At 39.9% G+C, this 18,198-nt stretch overlaps 4 protein-coding genes across 4 annotated transcripts; 2 read left to right on the top strand and 2 right to left on the bottom strand.

The window, feature by feature from the left end:
- The first annotated feature begins 5 nt into the window (after window positions 1-5).
- On the top strand, window positions 6-2,044 carry LOC130973914 (uncharacterized). The gene is made up of 3 exons (XM_057898604.1): window positions 6-261; window positions 343-423; window positions 954-2,044. Exons 1-3 carry the CDS (start codon window positions 229-231, stop codon window positions 1,905-1,907), a joined length of 1,068 nt encoding a protein of 355 aa, XP_057754587.1. The 5' UTR covers window positions 6-228; the 3' UTR covers window positions 1,908-2,044.
- Window positions 2,045-2,190: 146 nt separating this feature from the next.
- LOC130973913 (probable glucan endo-1,3-beta-glucosidase A6) lies at window positions 2,191-4,534 on the top strand. Its single transcript, XM_057898603.1, has 3 exons — window positions 2,191-2,813; window positions 2,899-4,206; window positions 4,299-4,534. The coding sequence occupies exons 1-3, from the start codon at window positions 2,768-2,770 to the stop codon at window positions 4,334-4,336; spliced, it is 1,392 nt and encodes a 463-aa protein (XP_057754586.1). The 5' UTR covers window positions 2,191-2,767; the 3' UTR covers window positions 4,337-4,534.
- Window positions 4,535-4,747: 213 nt separating this feature from the next.
- On the bottom strand, window positions 4,748-5,116 carry LOC130975713 (uncharacterized). Its single transcript, XM_057900459.1, has one exon. It carries the CDS (start codon window positions 5,114-5,116, stop codon window positions 4,748-4,750), a length of 369 nt encoding a protein of 122 aa, XP_057756442.1.
- A 6,891-nt stretch (window positions 5,117-12,007) lies between these two features.
- Window positions 12,008-12,691, bottom strand: LOC130975712 (uncharacterized). The gene has a single exon (XM_057900458.1). The coding sequence runs from the start codon at window positions 12,689-12,691 to the stop codon at window positions 12,008-12,010; it is 684 nt and encodes a 227-aa protein (XP_057756441.1).
- Between the last annotated feature and the right edge of the window lie 5,507 nt (window positions 12,692-18,198).

The following is an 18,198-nucleotide window of genomic DNA, read 5'->3' as shown; positions in this document are numbered from 1 at the left end:
AACTACGATACCTAAAACGACGTGTGAAAGCGTCAATGGAAGCAGGTGAAACCGCGTCAAAAGAAAAACACTTCTCTAAAAATTAAAATGATTAATTTATATTCTCTTTTATCAATATCAATATGAATATGGAAGAGAGAAACTGCATCTGTGAGACTGCACACACTTTACTCTTTCATAATTCCATCTTGAAGTTCACTCACCTAATCGGAAATCCGTACGATCCCCATGTCGGAAGGGCAGCCACTTGACGTTGTAATTGTAAGCAATAGTATCTTCCTTTACTCTGTTTAACTTTTTCACAAAATTTTCCCCAAATTAACACGTTTGCGATTCTTGCAGGCCTCCGATCCACCGCCGGAGGAGCTGCCACGCTCAGATATGCTTTCCTTTGAAAATGAACAAGAACGCTCACCTGAACCAGTAAGTTACACGAAAATCTTGTATGAAACTTGATGTCAATTTTGCTCCTAATTACTAATTTCTAAGCTGCGGCTTAGAAAGTTTTTTTTTTATTTTTTTTTATTTTTTTTTTATTTTTAAGTACAACACTTTTTGCTGCTGCCGGCAACCACCGTGGCCTTCGGGGACACCACCGGTTTCTCTAAATTCTAAACCATAAATTTTTAAATTCTAAATTCTAAAACAATTCTAAACATTAAATCCTAAACACTAAACCATAAACATTAAATCCTAAATCCTATATCTTAAATATTTCAAATGCAATAAAATCTATTGGATTACAAAATCAATCAATTCTAGTCTTTTCTTAAAATCCACGAAATATAGTTGATTTCCAAATCAAGTTGATTCAAACATAGTATGTGGTTCCAGCCTCACCCTTATTACATTTTCTCCTATGTTTTCACTGGATTATAATATATTTTATGATAGGAAAACTAGCCCTTTTTATTCTATCATCGCGATAATTTAAGATTTGTATTATGCAACAGCTGCAATGGGAGCTGTTGGTGCTGCGGCCGGAGCTGTCGGAGCTGCTGCAGCTGGGGAGGGAGGAGTGGGAGAGACGGCACCCGGAGCAGCAGCGGGTGCAGCAGCATTGGGAGCAGCGGGTGCAGCAGCAGCCGGAGCTGCAGCTATCGCCACTGGAGCTGCTGCACCCGCTGTGGCGGCTGTCGCACCCGCTGCAACCATCGCAGCCGCCGCTGCAACCATCGCAGCCGCTGCCACCATCGCAGCAGCCGCTGCAGCTGCGGCAGCAGCCGGAGCAGTCGCAGCCGCAGGAGCTGTACCAGCAGCCCCAGAACCAGCAGCGATATTATTTATATCCTCAAGGGTTGGTAACTGCAGTACAAAACATTGGTCTTCATCGTTTTCGTCTTTGCTGTTCTCCAAATTATGAAGCCCTTTCTTCCTTCAAGTTATTTCTTTCGGACACATTGTCGAGGGTGACGGGAGCCGATGAGATAACTCGCGGGTTTCTGTTTCTAGGCATTAATGGTGTCGTAATTCATCAGTTGGCATCGGTGAACTCTTTTACATTTGAGAAGAAGAACTTACTGAGCTTTGGGGAAGCTTTTAGTATGTCCCTTCCACCGATGGTACATATCAGCATGATTCTTTTGAGTTTAGCTCTGAATTTTGTGCTCCTATTCCGAGTTTACCCTGGAATACAATGTGTTCTTCTACTCCTCTGCATATTAATGCCATTGTATTATTTTGCTGAACTAGCACATAAAGCAGCTGGCATTGCTGTAAACTTAGGGTCGGACAAGATGCCCCTCGTATGGTTTTCTACCTTAGGGGGCCTTGGCATCTTCCTGATTGGTGGTTCAATGGTACTGCTGATAGTTTTTCTATCCTGGGTATATGCAAGAAGAAGAGGACTGGAATTCCAAGGAATAAGGGTGAGTGGGGATTCCATAATAGGGGCTATGAATGCCTGAATAACTCATTGATCTCTCTCTTGTTTTAGCAATGCTTGGAATCGGACCGTCCGATCGTGTAATAGCTTATAGAATATCTTCCTATCCACAACCTGTAGTTTGAATATTTTTGCAATGGACTTATAACTGGTTTACGATGGATGTGTCTCTGGCTACGGTATAAGAAATGGTTGATATTTGAGTTTTTAACTCTGAATTTTGAAATGCCCCAAACCTTAAATGTCTTTTGTTTGGATCATCAAACTTAAGTCTAGAAATAGACCAAGAGACTAAGAAGACAACATTATCATGGAATGCATATGCACAGTATAACATGTAATTTCTTTTCAATATGACTCCAGTGAAATTAAATTAACTGAAAAAATGTCATGAAAAAGGGGATACTGGGAGAGTGCAATTTAATTAGCCGGTTATCCATTTTCACAAGAGATACATGAGTAAACCTTAATACATTAGTCTAATTTTCATTGATTTGTGGGTTCTTTATCCCCTTCTAAAGTTCGTGACTAATGTAACTACATTTCTTGATACACAATAAGTTGAAAAAATAGGTCCAAGCAAGAAAAAAAAAAAAACGATCACACCCTTGCCTTTTACAAGTTATCACTAATTTAGTCATTTATAAACACCCACATTTCTTTCCTATTTCTTGCTTCAAAAGAACATACTTTAAAGAGAAAAAGAAAGCCCTTTATTTAATACAATCATAAAGATCCTTCAGCCTAAGATATATGGCTTCTTTGTGGCAAAGCTTATCTCATTTCTATAAATTCATACAACTTACCTCATTCTATTGCACACTGCATAGACGTAATTGGAGGCAACTAGTCACTGGATAGCTAGCACAAAAAGCTGGAGAAATGGGTCTTTTGGCTGTATTTCTCCTATGGTTACTTTCATTATCAAGTAAGTTTGAAAACTCACATTTCTTTTCCTTGCTATGCCATCCCATTTTCTAAACTATGTAACAACGTTTCCACTATTTTTATAGGAGCAAAAGCCTCAAACAACAACATTGGTGTAAACTATGGCCAACTCGGAAACAATCTACCTTCTCCATACCTCTCCATAGAGCTACTAACAAAAATGAAAGCTAGACATGTGAAGCTCTATGATGCCAACCCTGACATTCTAAACCTTCTATCAATTAGAAAGATTCAAGTCTCAGTTATGGTCCCAAACAATGAAATCTCAAACATTGCTGTGAACCGCAGAGCAGCGGAAGAATGGGTGAGGAACAATGTCCTACCTTACCTTCCCAAAACCAAGATTCGCTACCTCCTCGTCGGCAATGAGGTGCTAAGCTCCTACTCAGAACAAGGCCGGCAAATGTGGCGCGATCTTGTGCCAGCAATGCAAATGATCAAGAGATCCCTCAAGGCTCTGAACATCTCATCCATCAAAGTTGGCACCCCATTGGCAATGGATGTGTTGGAATCAACCTTCCCACCATCAAGAGGGATGTTCCGATATGAGATAAGAGACAATGTGATCATACCATTGCTTAACTTCTTAAACAGAACCAAGTCATTTTTCTTCATTGATGTGTATCCATATTTTCCATGGTCACAAAACCCTTATAACATTAGCCTTGACTTTGCTCTATTCAGAGGAGGCTTAAGCATAAGAGATCCTGGCAGTGCCTTAGTCTATACCAATTTGTTAGACCAAATGCTAGATTCTGTCATATTTGCTATGTCCAAACTCGGCTTCTCCAATATCCCGCTCGCCATATCCGAAACAGGATGGCCTAATTCCGGTGACATCGACGAGCCTGGGGCAAACATATTCAATGCAGCCACATATAACCGCAATTTGATCCAAAGAATGACAACAAATCCACCTCTTGGCACCCCAGCTAGGCCTGGAGTTCCAATCCCAACTTACATCTTTTCATTGTTCGACGAAAATCGAAAGCCTGGTCCAGGGACAGAGCGACACTGGGGCTTGTTACACCCTGATGGCAAGCCAGTCTATGAAATAGACCTGACAGGAAAGTTGGCTGTGGCCGACTTTGGGCCATTGCCAGCTCCAAAGAACAATGTGCCTTACAAAGGAAGGGTGTGGTGTGTGGCAGTGAAAGGAGCAAATGCAATGGAATTGGAAGCTGCATTGACATATACTTGCAACCAAAGTAATGTGAATTGTGATGGTCTTGCACCAGGAAGAGAGTGCTATGAGCCTGTTTCCATTGCTGCTCATGCCAGCTATGTATTTAGCTCTTACTGGTCCAAGTTTAGAAGTCAAGGAGCCACTTGCTATTTCAATGGACTTGCTCAACAAACAACTTCCAATCCTAGTGAGTTTTCTTTCCTTTCATTTCTATAAGGCTTCTAAAACAATGAGATTTCTTATTTGATGTTTTGTTTGTTCGTTTGGTTCTGGAAACAGGTCGAGGTCCATGCAAGTTCCCAAGTGTGACTCTTTGAAGATAATAAACAAGAGCTATGGTCATTTTAGCAGAAAGTTGCAGGAAGAAAAAAATTAATTGTATGCAAACATAAACACTGGCAAGTAGTTAGTAATAAGAACTCCATCAACAAAATATTACACTGTATTGGTATATCTAGTGCTTTTTGGTAAGATAATTACTGTCATACAATGTCACTTGCACATTGCAATGTTTCAATGGTTCACAGTGCTTTGTAACAATTATAAATGATAAATCGATAAGACTTTAGTCTTCCTTCTTGTTTCTTTTGAAAGAGAAATACTATTCACAAATTCAACATCAAAAGAAAAAAAAAATATTCACAGTAACTTTTTCGTTCTAATGCATCCACCCTTTGTAAAAAAAATAAAAGGATGATATGATCAACAAAGAAACACAAGAGAATTTACTAATTTTCTGCCTTGGACATGATGGAGAGGCAGCTCGGCCTTGAATGAAAGGCTTCACGGCGGGGATGGTTGTGGGAGGAGGGTCTGATCAGAGTACTTAGAGCTCTCTTCACCAGCTCGCCCTCCACTCCTCCGATCCGCACCAGCAAGTTCTGCATCGCCGATCTTCGAAGATTTAGGGTGTTACCACTCGAAGAAGAAGCAGAATGAAACGACGCCATTTGCTGCTGCTGCTGTTCGACGAGGCGTTTGTGGTAGGAGCAGCGGAAGGAGCCAGGGTGCGTCGTAGGGGAACACATGCACGTCCTCCTCTGATGATTGGACGTCGACACCAAGGCGGTTTTCCTCTGATTCTTGGTTTTCGCCATGGAGTGTTGCTCAGAGGAGAATCTCAGAGATGACGATGCTGGACACGGCGGCGTGGGGATGAATTTTTTTTTTGTCCACAGTATCCTCTAGACTCACAGGACAATGACTAATCCGTTGCAAATCTAAACACCATTTAAGGGTCTAACGGACCAATAGTTGCTGATTGAAACTCCATGACGAATGAGATGACTACTCGACCAACACAAGATGGGTTCGCGGAGGTGTATGAAAACGGGCGCGAGAAGGACGGCATTTGTTGAATTGATTCGAATCGAATCGGATGTGACTTATGAAACGCTGTAAAGAAAGGAAGAAAGCAAGAAAGGGAAGAGTGTGTGTTGTTTTTTCATCGGCATTTAGCAGTGAAAACTGAAAAGAGAGAAACAGAGTTTGTTTGGATTTATAAGTTTGTTAAGTTCGTTATCTTCTGAAGCATCGTATACGGGAATCAGTTACGGAGACAAGTCATAGCATCTTAATTCAGCTTTTATACACAATGAATTATACTTTCCTAGATTTAAAATAAATTAAAATTTATATATAAGAAACTATTAAATTTAAAAAAATTTAAAAATAATATTAAATTTATTTTCATGAAGTTTTTTTAAAAAATTGTATTTAATTAGATTTACTTGCATATTTAAAATTTTGTTTAAATTTGGAAGTTAAAAGTAATTAGATTTACTTGCATATTTATGTAATTTACCGAAAATAAAATTCAATATAATTTAAATTAGTGTGGCTTCGATCAATTTTCTATTTTGATTGGGTTGAATGAGCAGATTTATTTAAATTGGTTTGGATTTGAACACTTTAACTATTTATTTTGGTGTTTTTTTTGTAACATATTCTTTAATTGCAAGAATAGGTTAATTTTTTTTTATATAAAAAAAATATTGGTGTTTTTTTAGAAACGGAATAATTTGGTGTAATTACAAATGGGTAGATTTTGTAAGTGAGAAGTCAACACATTGGGGGTATATTGCAACACGTGGGGACGGGGCGTGCTGAATGATTTTCACAATACTGTAATACACTTCAAATATCAACATTCAACCAAAACACTATTTCCATTTTCATATTTAAAATAATTTCTGGCAAGAATAAGCTTCCTTTTAAAAAAATTATAATTAGTTAGGTAGATATTAGGTTGATTTTTTTATATGAAAAAAATATTGATGTTTTTTTTTTGGAAATGAGATTATTTTGTGTAATTACATTGTAAAACACGACGTGGGAGCGTGTTTCAACACGCCGCGTAGGGGAGCGTATTGAATGATTTTCACAATACTATAATATACTTCAAATATCAATATTTAACCAAAATACCATCTTCATTCCATATTAAAAATAATTTCTGTAGATATTATTCACTATGGTTATTCATATAGAAAGATATTAATAATATTAATATATGAATGCAATTGAAAAAAAATAGAGTTGTAAACATTTATTAAATATTTTTCTAAATAATTTTAAAATAATTTTTTATTAAGGTTTTATTTTTATATTTTGGTAAAATTTTGTATTTAAAATAAAAATATATTGGTAATTTTTATCAAAAGAACATATTAACAAATTGTGGAGAATTCTCTTGTTGAAAAAATTTAGAATCACAATTGAGCATAATTGATGTAGTTTTGTTTAAGTCTTTTCTCCTATATTTATGATAAATTTCAGCTTAAAATATCTAAAATAATAATAATTTTTAGCAAAGGAATAAATCAGCACATATGAACCTCATTGAATAATTATCCTTCAAATTAAATTTTTCTCATAACTCATCTTCATTAAATCACCTTAAAAGAGTAAAGGAAGGAAAAAAAAATAATCTTATTAGTATCACTAATCAGACTTTTGTTTTAATCATAGTTATCAGAACCGAATCGGTAATTGATTCGATCATACGACTGGGTCACTGGGTTATTGATTCAATCGATGGGTCATTGATTTATCCAATTGATCCAGTCATAATTAAATAAAAATATAAAATTATAAAAATAAAATTAAAATTAAAAGTTAAATGTATATTTTTAAAAATATATTAATAACAATTAAATATCAATTCTTAGATATAATTTATAATGCAAAAAGAGATAATAAATTAGTTACTAATACAAAATATTTTTTTTAATTTAAATAAATAAAAAATAAAAAATAACACAATCAATATCAATATATCAATATATTTGTATATTATATGTTGTTACTTATTTAATATCTATGTAAATCTATACTTAAAAAAATAAAAAAATAAAAAATATTACGTTTTGTTATATATATATTTTTTGTCATATCTATTAATAAGAATCAAGTTTGCCGTAGTGGCGGAAGGAAGGTTGTGGTTTTATGCAGTCCTGGGTTTGAAACCCACATTCAACATTTTTGGGTGCGCTCCTACGATGGTTCGGGATTCCGCAGGTGCACCGTGGATCCGCGGCGGGTTTAGCTCGGTCTAACACGCAAATCGATCGGTTTTCAATGGGTTTGGCCGGTCCAGTCCGATTCTGATAATTATGGTTTTAATAATTAAAATTAAAATTTATAAATAAAATATATGAATTAATTTAAATTTTAATAATTTTAAAATAAAAAATATATACATAAATTACACTATAAATAAAATTATGAAAATATTAAATTGAAATTTATTTATTTAATTTTCATATAATCTTTATCTTTGTTCATTCCAAGAAGTTATTTTTATTTATTATTTTTTCCTTTTTTAGTTTACATTTAAATATTGTAGTGAAAGAATGAAAATATTATATGAAATACAAGTATGAATATAATGTTTCAATAGTTTAAATATAATATTTAATTTTTAATTTTATTTTTTTATAAATTAAGACACTATATATTTTTATTAATATATTATAACTAAATATTATTAAAAAATATAAATTATTAAAAGTAAAAAGTGATATATAAATGATAAAGACAATATATAACTAATAAATAGTTAAATACAATTAGAATAAAATGAAAAAAAAAACTAAAAAATAAAATTGTAAAGATATTGTACATTCTAACGTTTTAAAGAGTTCATAACCTAATACATATATTTAGTGAACTTAAATACCATAGTGCAAGAATGAAGCTATTAGACGTAATATAAAGGGCAAAAAATCTAATTAAGCCAAGGGGAGCATTTTATTACACAATTCAACCAAAGCAAAATCTGATTTATCAATCATCCAAAGCACATTATAATGTAATTCGAAAAAGTTTGATTCGAATTACATTTTAATATAATTCGAAACAATTTAATTCGAATTATACAACAATCAAAGTCAATAACTAATTTCGAAGCTTATTGATTCGAATTACATCAAGCATAATTCGAAGGAGCCTGCTTCGAATTACTAGTGAGCACATTTTTCTAAGGAGTTCGAACCATATTGATTCGAACTACTCACATTTTGCAACTTCTAGTAATTCAAATGGGGTTGATTCGAATTACAAGGCATTCGGCTATATAAGGAGTTCGAACCAAACTCATTCGAATAAATTTTTCATTCTCAAACCCCACCAAATCCCAGAGAAAACGACCCAGACTCGGTCCGAGAAAGACTCGAGCAGAATACTCTTGCCGATGGGGGACGATCCGGAAAGGCTGTATCGTTTGGATGGAGTTGCTCATATAGCCGGGGTGATCAACGACGAGGTTAGTGGTTTATGATAGTGGTTTATGTTAGTAGTTTATGATAGTGGTATTGCAAGTGGTTTATTTTAGAGGTTTTGCATGCGATTTTATTGGCGGTTTATGTCAGTGGTTTGTGTTAGTAGTATTGCATGCGGATTATTGTAGTGGTTTTGTATGCGATTTTGTTGATAGTTTATGTTAGCGGTTTATGTTGGTGGTATTGGAAGTGATTTATTGAGTGGTTTTGCTTGTAGTTTTCGTAAGTAGATTTGCATGTGGGTTATGTTAGTGGTTTATGTTAGCGGTTTCTGTATGCGGTTTTGCTAGTGGTTTACTATATTTCCTTTTGCATGTGGTTTTTGTTAGTGGTTTATGTTAGCGGTTTCTTAATGCGGTTTTGCTAGTGGGTTACTATATTTGCTTTTGCATGTGGTTTTTGTTAGTGGTTTATGTTGTATTTTGATTTTTTTTAGTGGTATTGTAATTCGTTCTAATTATGTGTTCCATGTAATGCGCAGCCCCAGCGATGCATCTCGAGCATGCGGCGGCAGCAGGGCATGCGACTGGATGAGATGTACGTTCTGTACTTGCAGATAGCCGGATTATACCATCTTGCGAGATTGAACGACCGATGGTTCCGATTAGACGAGCCCCTTGTCAGTGCATTTTTCGAGAGGTGGCGTCCGGAGACGCACACGTTCCACATGCCGTTCGGAGAGTGCACGATCACACTTCAGGATGTGGCGTACCAGTTGGGGTTGCCAGTGAACGGACGTTACGTCGGTGGTTGCCTGACAGATTTCCAGGTATACATACAGGGTGGCCGGCCAGCTTGGCAGTAGTTCCAGGAGTTGCTCGGTGTGTTACCTCCTTTGAACCAAATTCAGAAATTCGTAGTGAACTGCACCTGGTTCCAGGAGACTTTTGGAGAGTGCCCCGCGGGGGCCGATGAGGAGACAGTGAGGCGCTTTGCTCGTGAGTATATCATGATGTTGTTGGGCACTCAGCTATTTGCCGACAAATCTGGCAACCGTATTCACATCAGATGGCTACCGTACGTGGCTAGGCTTGAGGAGATGGGTAGCTAGAGCTGGGGTTGGCAACACTAATATGGTTGTACCGGTGCATGTGCCGAGTGGCCAACAGACATGTCGTGAAGTTAGCTGGGCCGGTACAGTTACTTCAGTCTTGGATCTTTTGGCGCTTTCCTGGATTTAGGCCTGTTGGGTATGATGCGTCCAACTGGCCCCTGGCCTCGAGGTACCACTATCGTAGTTTTCTATGTTGAGTTTAATTATTTAATTCCATGTCTGCTTATAATGTTATACTAATCTGTCACACGTTTAATGCGCTATCACATTGATGTCATATGCAGGTGGTCTGGTCACAATCCTTCCGTTAGCGAGAAGGGACCTCGAGTGCAGATGTGTTGGCTGAGGATAGACATGTTACAGGCTAGGGATGTGAGTATACTAACCTCCTGTGTGTAGTTAATTATAGTTTCACACTTCTGAAAACGATTTGAACTAACGATTTTGAATTGCATTATTCAGTTTATCTGGATGCCCTATAGCACACCTGACGTCCTTCATGTTGTCCATCCGGAGGTGTTGGAGCCTCGTCATACGGCACTATGACGGTGTGTGACGTCACTGATATATTTTACGGTGGTGGAGTGGCATCAGGTTGATAGGGTGTTACTGCAGTTCGGCGGCGTACAGCCCCACCTGCGTCCCGCCCTGAACATCGACTTCTTGATGTCGAAGGACGGGAGAGGAGATGATCGTTGGTTCCCGCACCACTTGCAGTCATGGCATCTTCACTGGGAGAGTCGTACGGAGCACGTTCTTCGGTTCGATGTTGTCGCAGACCCGAGAGCCTCACATGACTTTTTGGAGTGGTGGCGTCAGCACGAAAAGAGGTTCTTGTCACCATAGATGTACTTGGGGGATCCGAGATCCCTTCCTATTCCGGTTGAGGCGACGCAGAGGGGTGCCGGCCGAGTTCCTGATATGGACCTTGTCGACGACGTTCCGGATAGGCGTCGGGTTGAGAGGAGAGCTCGTGTCGGGACACCTATCTTCGTTTACGTACTTCGTTACCTATCTTTGTTTACATACTTCGTTATCGGTGTTGTTTCTTAGCCACCTTGTGTTCATCCGTTGATGTATGTGTACATTTCTTATTGCTTTATTGTCTATCAGTTACTATGAAAATGGCTGTACTTTGTTTATTTAAGTTATTTCCATATTTTAGTTATCATGTTTCATTTAATTTGACAGTTCCTGTTATTGCCTTAAGTATTTCTCGACCAAGTGATATTTCATGTCGAAAATGGAGCTCATTCATTAATTAATAATCCATGTAAAGTACATGACATTTAGTGTAACAAATTTTCTTCACTTAACAATTCAAACTAAAAAAACCTAGCACATTGGATTCTAAAATAAAAAGTGAAATGAAGGAAGTAATACAACTAACAACACAACGACACACCTACTCATCTCTCCCTACATGGCTGGGTCCTCCGACCTGTGGACAACTCCGACGAGTGTGTTCGGGTTGCCGACAGAGGCCACATCTCTTCGGCCTGTTCGGGTCTGCATCGTCCATGGTGGTCCGTATCCTTGTTGACTTGGGATGTCCCTCGCGAGCACGCTTCTTATTTGGGTCTGGGATGACTGTGGGCCCATCGTAGGGTGGCCAGAAACCCTCGGGGATGGGAGGTGTGAACCCCATCCGGTACACGCTAAAGACCGAACTAAGACGATACACCTGGTGGACATACGGCTGCCAGGTAAGCCGTGACTATGCACAACATGCCAGGGCGTGAGGACACAGGAAATGTAGTGCCTGAAAGTATCCGCAATTACATGTCTGAGATCCAAGTGAGACCCTGTAACTACCCAGTGAGAACAAACCAGTAGGAGTCATCTCTGCGACGGTAAACTCCGAGTTATCTCTATCGTACAAAGTCACCGTAAAGCACCATGCCGTCTTCAGATTTGCCTCAATACTCTTCACCAGGTGTTGACTGAATTGTTGTCCGGTACCTAGCTGGGCCTCAGCCTCTCTGCCCTTGCGGACGAATAGTTCGGCCAACCTCCCATAAGTTGCCTTGACCAGCGAGCACACAGGGACATTCCTCACCCCCTTAAGGATTGAATTAACACACTCGGAGATATTTGTCGTCATGTGACCAAATTTCCTACCCTCATCACGATGCTGTGTCCACAAGGAGTACTCAATCCGGTTCACCCCACTCACACATGCCAGGGTCTTCAGACTGCAGAATATCGAACCAGTAATCGAACTCAACCTTGGTCTTTGCATACGCTGCATTCACAAGTAGCCTCCTTGCATCCTTGCCCTTGTAGGTAAGAGCAAAATTTGCTGCCACATGTCGAATGCAGAAAGCACGGTAAGCAGTTGGAGGTAGCCAACCTCCGTCCGGAGACTCAAGCGCGGCCTTGATGTCGTTATGCCTGTCCGATATAACTAGCAAACCCGGCTGCGGGGTCACGTGCTCACGCAGGTGAGAGAGAAAGAAGGACCAGGACTCGGCATTCTCTCCTTCAACAAGGACGAATGCAAAAGGCAGAATGTTGGAGTTCCCATCCTGTTTAATCGCGACAAGCAACGTTTCGCCATACTTGCCATACAGATGGGTGCCGTCAATACTTGCCAACGGCTTGCAATGTTGGAATGCCTCGATACATGGTGGAAAGGTCCAGAACAGTCGGTGGAAATAAGCTTGCGACTCGTCCACCTGTCCCCCAACTCGAACTGGGCTCGTACGAAGGACTGTAACAATACCAAGCATCGTCAACTGAACTTCTAACACCCACCTAGGTAGCTCATTATAGGACTCATCCCAATCACCGTAAATGTGGGCAACGGCCTTCTGCTTCACCAGCCACACCCTCATGTACGTCTGCCTAAACCCAAAGTGTGCGGCCGTAGCATTTAGGAGCACCTTGATAGTTACGGATGCATCTGCCCTGACCATTGGCATGATGAATGCGGATATCACATGATAATCCAAACTCCTGTGGTCACTTGAGATCGAGGTCACTAGACACGTATGTGATCCATTGTACCGTTTGACCTCCCAAACGCCCTTGCGCTGCCGGAGACTCAGCCGTATCCACCATGTGCACGCATTCCCAAACTCAGAACACTTCCCAACATACCGACGATAGTCTGACTCGACGACCTTGTATTGTACCCCACGTCGGATGCTGTAAGTCTTCACACTTAACACGACCTCCTCTTTGTCCTGAAATTGCTGACCAACCTGAAACTATGTCAGGCCTGTAGACCCTTCCGTATCTCTAGCGCCAAATCCAACCTGCTCCCCTGGATCCCCCTCCTGCCTCATGGCATCCAAGTCCAAAGATGAAAAATGTGGAGGGTACTGATGTGTGCCAGAGCTAGAACCACCTCCTGTCCTAGCAGGCTCACTCGGTCGAATATCATCGCCACTGTCATCAGCAATGATATCCGGCTCCACATCATCGTCCTCTGGATAATCGAACAATGCATCTCCAATACCAGCCGGTGCAGCACATTGTAAAGGGTTCGGAACATGATCCCCAATTCCAACCTCGCCGCCTCCACTTCCGTTGAGATCCAATGCGAACGAAGAGGAGGCGACAGGCTGGACCGGAGGTTCATACATAGGGACGGAGAAAGATGCACTCGCAGGTCTATAGCTAGAACCGGCTACCGTGGCTACAGTGGGGGTATTCTGGTTCGAACCCCTCGAGCTAGATACCACATCAACCAACTTCGCCAACAATTCTGGTGTCCTCACTTCGGGAAACTGCCGGCGATAGTGAAACATGACATGCAAGTCCTCATCACTACCGACCGTGAAACAATCTTACTTCACGACTTCTTGGAGGACCGAGATTGGAATGCGATAGAAGAACTTCTTAACCCATTTCACGCCTTCTAGACTAAGTTTCCGTAGAACAGAACTAACAAGGTCATCATAGCTCGTGGTCGGGCTCAAGAAAATACTGAGAGGATCCTTATCAGTGAACTTCACACCGGATCATGTTTTCCTCTTAATCGATCCTCTGTGGTGAACCAACACTACAAAACTCTCTTCACTAGCCATTTTCACCCTCTAATCAGATCAACTCACGTTCCCTCCATATATATACACCTCTGGTCCTTATTAATTCGAACCAATCTACTACGAACTACACATTGTGTAATTCGAATCTACCTACTTCGAATTACATGGGTTTGAGTGTTACATGGTAATTCAAATCAATTTGGTTCGAATTATTGGTCATTCGTAATTCGAGTCAGCTCAATTCGAATTACATGTATTTGTGCACTCCAGACTAATTCAAATCAATACGATTCGAATTATGTGCAAATCTAGTTCGAAGAGGCTTGATTCGAACTACATATAAATAGAGTTTGGTTGATACATGAAACATATTTGGCTTTGGAGGATTTATGTAATTAACTTCTCAGTTTGGCTTATTTTAATTTTTTGTCCTAATATAAATATGAATATAATGTTTCAATAAATGAACATAACATCTATTTTTTCTTGAATTAAATTATTATGCATTTTTAATATTATTATTACAACTATATAATATTAAAAAATATAAATGATCGTATAGAAAAAAATATGATATATAAGTGACAAAGATAATATATAATTAATAAACACAATTACATCAAAATTAAAAAAATAAAAGATTTAAAAACATATATATTACAGTATTTGAGGAATTTATCATCCAACATATAATGAGTTAATTGCTTAGGAAACTAAAATAAAGAACTATGGCTGTTAGCTAAACTTTTTAAATAATTATAAAAAATATTAGCAAGGATAGAAGAAAAAGAGTAAATTATACAAGTTTAAAAAGATATTTTTGTTATTTTAAAATTAAGGAGTAAAATGATAATTTTGTCCTATTCAAGACTAAAAAAATTACATTATGCTGATTTTGGAGATCAAAACTAAGAGACTAAAAATTCATCTAAAATACAATTGCAACAATTTGGATTTATGAGGAGTTTTCTAAATTTAAACTAATTCAAACTAAGTTAGTTGAATTTAATTCAGATTCAGAAATCATTTAAAATTAGAATAGTCAAATAAAAAAAATTATATCGTGGAATATATCTGTTACGGTGGGTAACCGGAGATTGATGGGCTAAATGGCGTTGGTTGGCCCAAATGTGTGAAGGAGGAGGATTCCGAATGGGTCTGCAACTCGGGGGCCTCCGTCCGACTTGTTTCTGTGAGGAGAAGGGGGTGGTACCTGCAAAGACACTCCGATGCCTAAGTTAGCAAGAGTGTGAGCAGGTCTAGAGAATATTGGAACTTAGAGATACCTGAGGGGTGTCAGTGTATTTATGGTGGTGAACCAATAACCACCGTTGGAGTAGTGCCATATTTTTAGGATGTTAACCGTCCCATTATCTTAGGGAGGTTAAGATATGGCTCGTGGAAGTGGTTAGAGAGATTCTAGGGGCAGTTACTCATTTGAATGAGTGTTTATCCGACAGCTAATCTCGTGCCCGACTTCTTTAGAACAGGTCGTGGTGAGTACCGACTTCATAGGATGAAGGTTGGTACTGGTGAGGCCCAACCCTTTGGATTATGTCTTTTGCTTGATCCTGGGCCTTTGTTATTGGGCCAGGGTATGAACAGTGCCCCTACTCGAGCCCAATTTTTTTCAAGATTTGGGTTCGAGTATTCTGCTCGGGGTCGTAGCCGACTCGTTGGAGGACCGACATGATGGTCTGAAACCGACGTGACTTTTCGTGTCCTTTTGGTTCTGGCAGTTACGTCTAATCAAGCGTCGTGTCCGTTAGGGATGTGCGTAGGCCTTGATAACGGTGCATTCCCATTTAATGACTGCCCCGCTTTTACCATTATGTCCCTTAGCATGTTTATAAATACTTTCGCTCTCTTTCATTTAGGTTGGTTTGTAGACTTTGGTTCCGTATTCCCTCCCTGTAGAGACCGTGTTTTTTATTTTCCTTTTCTTTTTCTTTTGTAGGCTTTTGTTACCCTTTGTAAGAAAAAGAAATGGCTTCCGTAGATGTTCTTTCTCAATGGGTTGATGTCACGGTCCTAGGGGAGGAACCCTTGGTTGATGCCGAGTTTATCACCCACCTTCGTACTCACCACAGAATTTGTACTTCTGAGGAGGACGAGCCAAAGTATGAGTTGGTAGTCCCGGGTCCAGAAGACCGGGTTTGTTTTGGGAGGGCCAATGAGGCGGCCCCTCATTTTTTCTTTATGTATGAATGTATGATCACCCGTTTGGGTGTTTTTCTTCCATTTTCCGAATTTGAAATGGCTGTTTTACGCCACTGTCGAGTTGCCCCTACCCGGCTTCACCCCAATTCTTGGGATTTTCTGAAAATTTACCAATTTATAAGTCACGCTCTGGACTTTCCGACCTCTTTGAGGATTTTCTTTTATCTTTTTCACATGACTAAGCCCTTCAGTGGGCTAAATAACAAGCAACAATGGGTGTCTTTCCGAGCCATACAAGGTCGGAGAATTTTCACCCTTTTTGACAAATCCTTCCACGACTTCAAAAATTATTTTTTCAAAGTGCAAGCTGTAGAGGGTCACCACCCCTTTTTCTTGGATGAGGATTCTTCCCCTCGCTTTCCCCTCTATTGGTTGGAGGCCTCCCCCTGTGAGAAATACGGTCTGGACGACCTGGATGAGGTGGAGACGGCCATTGTGGGGTTTTTCCGAGAAGTGTGGGGGAGGGCCCCATACTTGGATACTAGGAAATTTCTCCAGGGATCGCCGACTTTTGTTCGGTCGCAACTAGGTAGTTTATATGTATATACATTTCTTATTTTCGACTTGTATCTACCGACTTGAGGTTTGCCGACTTGTAATTTTTGCTAATTGTTTCTTTTGCAGATATGGCAAGGAAGAATGCTCAGGAATCTTACCAAAGAGTTCAGGAGGCTAAGGCAAGATCTTGGGCTAGGACTGGTGGCACCAGGGCAATCATCTCTCCTCCTCCTCCTCCTCCTCCTCAGACTATGGGGACTCCTTCCCAGCCCATTGTAATTTCTTCTTCAGCTTTGTCTCGGCCGCTCCCCTCCGCCCGACTTCTTTCTGAGCCAGAGAAAAAGAAGCGCAAGACTTTAGAGTCTGTCTCTTCTTTTGATGGTGGGGTCAAGGCGGATGCTCTTGCATTCGTCCGAAAGAGCATTTATCCTCATATAAGTATGGATGATGTCTCTGTTCGAAACCACCTTACCACTCTGGCTGAAGAGAGTTTCAGGGCGGCGGGTGTTTGTGGCAAGCACTTGGATATTTTTGAGAAGACTCCTCTCAGCTCTTTGGGGTTAACCTCGAAGGTTGAGGAGCTGGAGGGAAGGCTTCTTTCTTATCAAGAGCATGAGAGGGAGTTGAAGGAGGAGGTCGCCAAGCTGAGGGCGGAGAGGGATAGCCTTCGGGAGAAGGAGAGTAAGCTGCAAGCCCAATGTAATATGGAGGCGGGTTTGAGGAAAGCAGCACAGGAGAGTTATCAGAGTTTATTTTAAGATCTTGTGTCTGTGAATAAGGATTTGCTGAACTCTCAAAATGCGTATGCTGAGTTGGATGACTCTATCGCTGATGGTGCCGAGGAGGCTTGGAGGATTTTCAAGGAGCAGGTCGGAGTTATTGCTCCTGACTTGGATCTTTCTCCTTTAGATCCAGACAAAGTCGTCATTGATGGTGCTATTGTGGATCCTCCTGCCCCCGTAATCGTTTCCGAGTCAGAATTGAAGACTCGGGGGCAGAGAATTATTGAGTCCCCTCCTCGTTCCAAGGACGCTTCGAGTTCTTCTGTTGTTCCTCCGACTTCCTCTTCATCTCCCGTGGTTGCCTCTCTTCCCGATCCTGGTGGCGTTCTTCCTGACTCTGGTGGTGGTGATCCGTCTACTCCTCTGCAGAAATAACTTTTTTATGGCTATATGGGGCTCGGCCTGTGAGTCCCCCTTTTTTAAACTCTTTATATGTTGTTTGTTGGTGGTGTTTGGACAATTTCTTTTGGCCTTTTAAGGCCGTAAACAAAATATTTAAAAAGTACCCTTTTTGATAAGGGTTTTAAATTAACAGAATAAATACCCTTTTTTGGATAAGGGTTTAAGTTACCTTGTGCGTGTATGCTTTTCTGATTTTGATTTTTCGAAGTCCCCTTGATCTTTTTCTGAAAATCTTTCCCTTTGGCTTGTCTGTTTTCTGAGCCCTTTTGTTTAAGGACTTTTGGACAGTCTTTAAACTTTTTCCTAGGTTTTCTCAATCTCTTTTTTGTTATTCCTTATACTCAACTTTGTTTTATTGAGTTCTTACGACTTAGGTTATTTTTGCGATTCGTTTTCTTTTCTACTCGGTTTTTTCCTTTCGACTTATGAGTCGGGATATTTCCGAGT

This window comes from Arachis stenosperma, chromosome 4 (assembly GCF_014773155.1).
Source record: "Arachis stenosperma cultivar V10309 chromosome 4, arast.V10309.gnm1.PFL2, whole genome shotgun sequence".
Classification (NCBI taxonomy): domain Eukaryota; kingdom Viridiplantae; phylum Streptophyta; class Magnoliopsida; order Fabales; family Fabaceae; genus Arachis; species Arachis stenosperma.
Note: the sequence above shows the minus strand (reverse complement) of the source record. Positions and strands in the feature narration are given on the sequence as shown.